The sequence below is a fragment of the Pteropus alecto genome, unplaced genomic scaffold (assembly GCF_000325575.1).
Source record: "Pteropus alecto unplaced genomic scaffold, ASM32557v1 scaffold338, whole genome shotgun sequence".
Classification (NCBI taxonomy): Eukaryota; Metazoa; Chordata; class Mammalia; order Chiroptera; family Pteropodidae; genus Pteropus; species Pteropus alecto.
In genome coordinates this window covers 1,152,132-1,162,207 of record NW_006441995.1, presented here as the reverse complement: position 1 = coordinate 1,162,207, position 10,076 = coordinate 1,152,132, and the positions used below count along the sequence as shown (strand labels likewise).

General features: G+C 35.9%; 1 protein-coding gene across 1 annotated transcript in view; it reads right to left on the bottom strand.

Moving 5' to 3' along the window:
- Positions 1 to 675: 675 nt before the first annotated feature.
- The window catches only part of WDR70 (WD repeat domain 70), a 226,215-nt gene continuing 216,814 nt past the window's right edge, over positions 676 to 10,076 (bottom strand). The window contains exon 18 of the mRNA XM_006919492.3: positions 676 to 857. Within this exon, the coding sequence (XP_006919554.1) occupies positions 770 to 857 (88 nt within the window). The 3' untranslated portion in view covers positions 676 to 769. The remainder of the gene's footprint in view (positions 858 to 10,076) is intronic.

Below are 10,076 nucleotides of genomic sequence, written 5' to 3'. Positions count from 1 at the left end.
AAAATAAGGCAAAGTAGGTATCATTAGCTCTATTTTAAAACAGCAAATACTGAGTGTAGATTTCCTGTGTGCCAGGTACCATGCAACGCTCTGCAACAGCTGTCTCATTTAATCCTTTTGACAAACCTACGACGGTGGTACGATTATCGTCTGAGGCTAGAAGAGAGAAATTTAACAATTCTCCTGAGGTAACAGTAAAGAGCAGCGCCAGGATTTGAACCCACATCGGTCTGACTTAACAGGCTGCTTCCTACTCCTAACCACTGTATCCAGCTGTTGAAGGAGCATCAAATACATGTTCTTTCCTAGTACGGCAATGCCTTTAGTTTGAACTCAGCCTAATTATTTAGTCATGTAAACAACTGTTGTGATATTATACAGAAATATTAAACTTTTTGATGTCTATTTCCATATCACGCTCCTAGAATTGCTCGAGACAGATGTACATCTCAATGTACATTCCCTTCTCCCAAAGTTATGAGAATCTGCACAAGACCAATAACAGTTGAATAAAGTTTCCAAATACCTAAAGTACTTGGTAATAGGCTAAGAATCTGTTTCTTATTTATTTATAATACAGTTTAATAGTCATAGATAAGAAAATACAAGCACAGTTTTAGGAAAGGGTAGCTACCAACCTTTTGAATAGTTCAATAATGCAAAGGACAAAATCTGTTCATAAAAAATGTATTTTTTATTTCATTACAAAAAACAAACCGTCCAATATCCATCCCCCCACCCCATGCAAACAGCTCCGATATAACATTCTTCAGATTTTACGTTTTTTCCATTCTGGCTCATTCTTTGTTTCCTCATCATCAGATTCAACTTGTGCAAACATGGTTTTGGGCTGAGTCCTGAAAGAAAGTTAAAGAGGAAAAATGTAGTCGGCAAGTGTTTATTAGATTAGACTTTGCTACTTTTCATCAAGTGGAAGCACATTTGGGAAATGAATTACATCTCAATTATTAAATATTAATCGTTAAACTTCTGGCAAAGAAAGGGATAATGAAAATTTAATAATGTTCAAGAAAAGAGCCAAAGAGTCTTTTAAAGGTTTTCCCTCTGTGGTAGACTATGTATATTTTCCTTTCCTTAAATAAAATGAAAACAAATGAAATTCAGTGGAACCTCAAACATCCGTAACCAACCTTTACCTCAAACTCAAGCTAACTGGAACCATTTGAGAGGTCAGATTATAGTCATCAAGCAAGAATCTACATGATCTTTGTAGCTCTCTGGGCTTTTCCTAGACTTAAGTAGTCCAAATTCAGGTGATTATGGTGTACACAGATAGGAGAATTTGAGTTAATAGTTTTCCTATCTAATGAATTTAAAACAACAGATAACATATGCAGTAATTTGAGCACTGCCAGTAAAAATTCAAAACAAAGCAAACGAGGGAACATTCCCTTTCCCCCACTACCCAGATCAATGCATGGAAATGTCAAGCATTTGGGGAAATACCGCTGAGTACCGCTGCTCTAATCCTGGCATGCAGGACATCAAGCCATCTTGCATTAGGACTTTCTGTGTTTTGTAAACATATCTGGTTCAGTGACATTCCTTTTACACTGTTCACACAGAAAATAATTCCAATAAAATATCAAATGATTATAATTTATTCCCCTCTTGGTCATACTGCTGCTGATTTCCTTTTAAAAATCAGCTCTACCACATTATAAGAAAACATTAAAGCATTATATCTGAAGATGACATATTTTAACTTACACATTTTAGAGTACAATTCATTATACTGAGGTAATTCCGGAATGGTAAATATAATAAAAACAATAATTCTTTTTATTTGGCAAATGAAAACGGCGTTGAGACCTTTTATTACTTCTTGCTCCTTCTTTATTATCTTGAGGAAGAAGTATAAACCATTCACAGTCATGCTGATGCTGCTCTGATGCAAGCCATGTAACAGAAGTCTTCGCACATAAATCGGTCACAATTTCTGTCTCTCCAGTTACCTCACATATCTACCTAGAGAGCCCAAGCTGTCGCCATACACAATCCACCAGATTAAACTTTTTGTTGTCACTTCAAGACACTGCTATGGCATTTACGCCCAAGCCATAGCTCTAACATTTCCAAAAGCAGCTGCAGATTTTCATAGGTCATGAGTTGCTAAATTACTAGAAAGCAATTTCTGTAATTACCGGCGTTCTAACATGCTACAAGGCAACTGGTGCTCATTACATATTTCATCTTCTGGCAAAATGGTGACCACTTAGATACGGATAAACCCCGGTTTTAAAAATCCTTTGAATTAGAGATTTAATTTCTACAAGGGAAAAATATATGGTATTCTAAAGATATTTGGTAATGCCTCATAAGACATTCGTTGCAATGGGACTTAAGTACTAAAAAGCTGTAATGCTGCTTTTTTGGATATAAAAAAGAAAACGAATGACAGATCATAGGAAGAAAACCTAGAGCCTGAAAAGGCTATTTCATTTAAGTAGTTACTCTTTTCTATTCCACCTACTTCCAAAAGTATTTTTAGCAGATTGGTGGCTGACACAGAAAGGTAGAAAATCAATGGAACTATTTAACAAAGGGCAGAAAGGGAGTAATGATTGCAAAAAGGCATGAGAAAACGTTTGGGGGGGATGGAAATATTCTATAATCTTGACTGAAGTCGTGATTATGCAGATGTACACATTTGTCAAGACTTGAAATGAGTGTTTTTTGTGTTTTATTGTATGTAAATTATACCTCAATAAATTTGGCTTATAAAGAAAATCAAAATAAAACAATGAGTAGAAGGTCAAGAACCAAGGAATGAAAGGGTATATAACTGAGCACAAAACTTAGTACAGAATTTCCTAGCAGCCAAGACAAAAGAAAAAAATCATTTTTTTGAAGGAGATAACTTTTTCCCCTCTCTAGTATTAAACTGGGCAAAATTCACTGAGTAAATTTTTACATCAGGGTCACTTACACTGTCTCTTACCAGACCACGACAGTTTGCATTTCCTCTCCAGGTACTTTAACTTAAGGGATATCAACCTGTTTGGAAGGTGGAATGGTCCTCTTTGCAAAACTCCACAAAATTTATTTAAAATTCCACTTTTTAACTAATAACAATGTCATTAGTTAATAACATGATATGTATGCAACATCAAATCATGACACTTAGCTTTCAAACAGCCATGCTCCCCTTCCCCGATGGCCAAAATCAAGGCATAAACCAGTGTCCAAATTTTCCCAGCAGTGCTTGTTGATCACTTGTTCTTGGTCATTTTGTTGACCAAGTAGGGAAAAATGGAGTCTAAGAACTAGGCTCTTTTCAACAAATTGTATATCCATATGTAATGAATGAAATTGAACCCTTACATCATGTCTAAAAATTCCTCAAAATGGATCAAAGACCTAAATCTAAGAGCAAAAACTATAAAACTCCTAGAAGAAAACATAAGGAAAGTTTTATGACACTGGATTTGGCAATATTTTCTTTGATATGATATCAAAAGTACAGGCAGTAAAAGAAAAATAGAAAAAATGGGCTACATCAAAATTTAAAACTTCTGTGCATTGATGGACACAATCAATAGACTGAAATGGCAACGTATGGAATGGGAGAAAATACCTGCAAATCATATATCCGATAAGGGATTAATATCTAAAATATATAAAGAACTCCTACAACTCAACAGCAACAGCAACAACAAAATCCCCCCCAAAACAATTAAAAACTAGATAAAGAACTTGAATAGCCATTTCTCCAAAGACAGACAATTTCCAATAAGCACATGGAAAGATGCTCAACATCACTAATTACTAGAGAAATGCAAATCAAAACTACAAGGAGATACCACCTCACACCCACTTAGGTGACTACCATCAATCAAACGAACAAACAAAATAGAAAATTACAGGTACTGGCCAGGACAGAGAAACTGAAACCCTTGTGCACTGTTGGTGGAAATGTAAAATGGTGCAGCTGATATAGAAAACAGTATGGCAGTTTCTCAGAAAATTAAAAGTAGAATTACTATGTGACCTAGCAATGCCACTTCTGGATATATGCCCAAAAGAATAGAAAGAAGCATTTTGAAGAAATATTTGTACACCCATGTTCAGCACAGCATTATTCAGAATAGCCAAAAGGTGAAAGTAATCTAACATCCATGGATGAATGAACAGGTAAAACAAAATGTGGCATATACATATAATGGAATATTATTCAACCTTAAAAAGGGAGAAAATTCTGACACATGCTACATGGATGAACCTTGAGGACATTATGTTAAGTGAAACAGGCCAGTCACAAATACCATATCATTCCACTTATGTAAGTTACCTAGAGTAGTCAAATTCATAGTAGTCAAAGACAGAAAGTAGAATGATGGTTGCAAGGGGCTGGGTGGAGAGGGAAATGAAGAGTTGTTTTTTAGTGGGCATAGAGTTTTACTTTTGCAAGATAAAAAGAGTTCTGGAGATTGGTTGCACAAAAACACAAATTTCCTTAACACTACTGAAATGTATACTTAAAAATGATATAAGATGGTAAATTTTGTGTTATTTTACCAAAATAAAACAAAAAATTTTTTTTAATTAAAAAAAAAAGAACTAGACTCTTGGACTTGAGAATAAGGAATAACAAACCCCCTTCCTGGGATAAAAAGGTGGCACCTTAGAGAGGGCCTCAGCCTCCCACCTGGGGCCATGTCCAGCATAGTGCTTCTCAAACCATGTGTGGTACAAGGCCAGTCTTTGCTTTCTAATTTCTAATCCCTTCCAAATAATATATTTCTAGAAAAATAAAAAGACTACAAATACAAGTCCAAGTTTTTATTAGATTCAATTAGATTCAAATTGCTATAAATTTGCTAAGGGGCTACTCTCAATTCCTACACTCATCTCGTCAGCACTGGTTGGTGGACCACACTACGAAGACACCTGCCGGAAGTGTCATCTCTCCCTGAGCTTGGGAGAGAAGGGAGTAAACCAGGGCTCTGGAATTAGTAAGAATTTGTCTTCTTAACATAAATTTTTACACATGATGAGTTTCCTCCTACTACAGAAGACTATTTCTCATATCTGGAGAAGTTGGACCCGTAAGATGCTACTGAAGACTTGGTGAAGGAATGAAGTTTGAGGTTGCACGCTCACAGCCCACCCTTTAAAGAGCAGTCTTGAACTCTCAGGAGTTAAGCATAGGGAGGTGAAGTGTGGCCCACAGAAGGACGTTTCCCTCACTCCTACCCACCCTGCCCCAAAAACAACATTCTTACAGCAGAGTTCAGAACCTTCCATCAGAGCTGTATATTGTTTGCTGAATAAAGACAGGATCTTCAAAAACGATGATATGACTTAAGTAAACTGATCATCTCTGTCTAATCTAGGGAATGTCAGTGTTTATAGAAGCAAAATGAGAATTATAGCTTTCAATCTTGCAGTTTTTCTTTGTCAGCAATTTTTATCTTTGAATTTATATCCAGCAGCTCTTCTTTTGAAATTTTTTTTGGAAAGCCATATAAGAGGCAGACAAAAAAAAAAAAAAAAGATTCAATTTAGAATTATCTAGGGCATTTAAAACAGATTTCTTTAGTCACAACTTTTCAAGACAATGAGGAACAGAGATGATTAGGCAACGTCCGGCAGACTTAGGAATAGAACCAGGAGATTTCTTCCCAGGGGGATGGCCTATTTTTCCTTGGCATAGAAAACTACTATAAAAATAAATCAACAATGTCAAGCAGGAGGAAAATGACATTTGCAAAATGATAATATGTTAATGGATTTGAAAATCCTTAACAGTTAGTCCAGAAATTCCTGTTTTTAAAACCAATAGGAAACTAACAAATAAACAACAAAAAATCCTCTAAGTCTCTACTAACATTGTCACTGGCCACAAGAATGGATTCCCTTCTGGGCTGGTTGAAGAAACGGAATTTGTACACTGATCTTCACACAGACTCTACTGGGTGCTTCCACAAGGAAAAACAGAACTAACCAAACTAAATGGGTACTGAAGACATGGCAACAACTCAGGAAATACACATGTAAATAAATAATGTCTAAGAAATATATCCCACCACTTCAGGAAAGCATTTCCATTACCCACTGATACCCTGTGTTTTATTTAATCAGTTCCTTCGGAATTCTATACCTCCTTTGTCAACTCAAACATACAGCCTCATGGCAGATTTATCTCAGTTGCCCCAAACAAAAGCCTATAAAGAGACTTGAAAAAGAAAATAAGGGGAACATTCCATTCAGCCAAAGGTATAACCACTGTGGGTACTCAACAGGTTGTAAAGTAAGCCTCACTGAGAACCAGTAAAGTACCAACCTTATTGAAATCAGCTTTATCCAGACTGTTTATTTTATTACTGGCTTATGTCCCACACTTACCCATTTTTCTAAGTGTTAACTGGAAACTTAAACATACAGAAGGCTGATGAGAAACTTGTGTTTTCTAGTTCTGATTAACTCACTTGGCAAATAGTAAACATTTTTCACTTGACTATACATGTCAACTTGTTTAGTAGAGTTACCAAGAAAAGGAGAAGAGATTAGATATCAACATAGTTATTGCTGCTAACCATTAAATAAACAGAAGGCTGAAGGGTTTTTTTTTGTTTTATTTTGTTTTAGCTTCAGTAAACTCTGCATTTGCTAATAGTCACTATTTCATAAAGCGAATGTCTTTCTCAAATTTATAAATTCTGATTATCTGATACTTTGTGCTAATTAATTTCCCCTTGGAACATTTTAAAAACTGAATTCTCAATATTATTTTTACAAAGTGAATCTTTCCCAGCAACTGTGTTAAAGAAAAATGACAAAAGCCCAAAAGAAACAGAGTCCCACCATCAGTGTTTCCATCCAGAGGAATTGTGTGCAGAAGAGTCAGTAATAAATAATGATTTTCCTCTGCAACCTTCAAAAAGAGCATTTCGGGGTGCATTGTTTGTGCAACAGAATCCGTGTGAGCAGGGCTGCCCTTTCTCTTCTGACTAAGCTCTACCTAGGCCTTCTAACACTCCTCCTCTAGCGCTCAGGCCAGAGAGAAGCCTTGCGATGTTTCCAGATGCAGTGGAAGGTCCACAGGTCAAATTCTAAGACGGATATTCTTCTGATATGATTCATTCAAAAAACATAAAGTGAGCTCCAGGATAATAAAATGAGTATGAGGGGAAATCACTTGTAATATTTAGTCATCTGTATGTGAGTATAAACCACAGCTTTTTTGGCGCAGGGCCCATTGTTTATTATGTTGGAAAACCTCAAAGCCAAAGTCAATTATAGCCATGACTTGACAATCTGACACACTTGTTAATCCTGTTAGGATGAATATGGTCCAGCTGACCTCTGACCCATTCATCACAATTGCAGAATTATTAAGACTAAATAAAGGGCCTGAGCAAAAGATTCCACTTGAAATGGTTCCTTCTTTCTGGTAAAGAGCTAGTCAAAGATACATCTAAAAATATATATATATTAGGGACACATAAGACAATGAAAGGTAATAAGATGTTTCTAGATAAAGAATGTTCTCTTTTCTTCGGGAAATGAAAAATAACATTTTGGAAAATAGATAAACATATGTCAGACTCATTATATAGGGCATACTAACTCACAATGTAATGTATGAGAGGCCAAAGACTGGGTGAGGATGGAGAAAGGGACGCATACGAAATCTGTGGAAACTAGAAACAAACAAAAAAGGAGAGAAAGAAAACAAAAGGAACCCTCTAAAATCACAGTTAGCTACCTTACTGCCAAGCGGCTAAACAAGTGAGAATGATTAAATCTTTGAAGAGCACACGGACAGACCTGAGGCAGCCCAGGTATCATCAGTGCCCTCTCTAAGTCACATTTATAAAATATGTAACCGTGTATGCCACAATTTCTATTCAAAAACACGTATGAAAGCTGGGCATTAGTGTAGCCCCACTCTTGGACTTCATACACTGGCAATGGTCTCAGTGAAGGCAGGTGAATCTCATAGCAGGAACTAAACCCCAGCACTTCTGATTCGCACTCCTAGTGTTCTGCTAATCCTTGATGGCTCACGCAATAATCCTTTCAGCTTCACTTTTATTCAACTTTTTCAATATCTACTATCAGTTGCTTTGTGATAAGAAGCAGTAAACTGCGGTAGTCAAAAGTAGGAGCTTGACTCTGAAGCCAGGCCACTGTGTTCAAACTCTAATTCTGCCACCTGCTACCCATGTAGCTTTGGTCAAGTTATAAGCCTCAGTTTCCTCATCTATAAAATAGGGACAATAATGCCACTTACCTCATAGTACTGCCATGAGGATTAGATGAATAATATATGAAGTTTTTAAATAAGTCTGGCATGGTGTAAAACTATCACTATTATTATATAGCTTGCTTTGGCTATCAGGTGTTCCTAATTCTATATAATAGGTATACCTTTAAAAAGTTGTATTTAGAACATATTTGATAAAATAACTTATATATTAATATGTATTAATATATTTATATATTAAATACGATATTTTAAATCCTGAGGGAAATACTTTTGTTATGTAATCTGTCTTCAGTTTGAATCTCTATAATCTAAATGATCTATTATGAACATTTGAATTTTCCTAAAGGTAAATCATTTGTGATCTTTTTGTTACCAAACTTTAGTGTACAAAATAATCACCTGGGGAACTTCTTAAGAAGCAGATTCCTAGCCCCAATGTCACAGTCTTATTGAGTTGGTCTGGGGTGGAGTCTAGAAATGTGCATTTTTAAAGTTTTTATTTTATTATTAGTTCGAGTATACAGTACATTGATTAAACATTTATATAGTTTATAAAATGATCCCCCTGGTTGTTCTTTCTCTCCTCTGGCTCTCCACCTAGCCATTACATTAATGCTGACTGCATTCCCTATGCCGTGCTCCCCATCCCCATGACCATCTATAAACTACTATCACCCTATTCTCCCAGCCCCGCAACCCCTCTCCCCTCTGGCCATCACCAGATTGTCCTCTATATTTGTGAGTCTGTTTGTAATAAGTTTGTTCTTTTTGTTCCTTAGATTCCACATGTAAGTGAAATCATATGGTATTTATCTTTCTCTGTCTGACTTATTTCACTCAGCATAATAAACTCTAGGTCCATCCATGTCATTGTGAATGGTAGGATTTCACTTCTTTTTAGGATTGCATTTTTTTAATGGCTGAGTAATATTTCATTGTATATAAGAACCATAACTTCTTTATCCAATCATCGGTTGATGTGCATTTAGTAAAGGAAACCATCAACAAAATACGACCAACCGAATGGGAGAAGATATTCGCTTATGATACATCTGACAAGAGGTTAATATCCAAAATATATAAAGAACTCATATAACTCAACAGCAACAAAAAACAAACAAACAAACAATCCAATTAAAAAATGGGCAGCAGACTTGAACAGATTATTTCTCCAAAGAGGAAATATAAATGGCCAATAGACATATAAAAACATGCTCAAAGTCACTAAAAATCAGAGAAATGCAAGTTAAAACCACAATGAGATATCACCTCACGCCTGTCAGAATGGCTATTATCAATAAAACAAAGAACAACAAGTGTTGGAGAGGATGTGGAGAAAAGGCAACCCTCATACACTGTTGGTGGGATTGTAATTGGTGCACCCACTATAGAAAAAAGTCTGGAGGTTTCTCGAAAAATTAAAAAATGGATATACCTTTTGACCCAGCAATTGTACTCCTGGGTGTTTATCCAAAGAAATCTGCATTTTAAATCTTTCTATTCCCACCCTCAACTGACAAATACAGTCCACAAAATCACTTTGAGAAACACTGGCCTTTACATAGGAATATGGTGGTAAGTGGTGATCGGTCACTTAAATATAACTCAGGAAAAAAGTTACATTTTTCTCTGTGGGTTTATGTCTCTTCCTGACACAAATAAACCTTTACTCACTCAAAAAGTGGCTTCTTTAAATATTGCCTACTAACTCAACACGACTTTAAACGGATACTTTATAGGTGGGAATGACATTTTAATATACATACATATCCATCCATGTATCCCATATGAGACAAAACATGCACAGTGAAAATTAAATTGACTGAACCAGCAATGATGG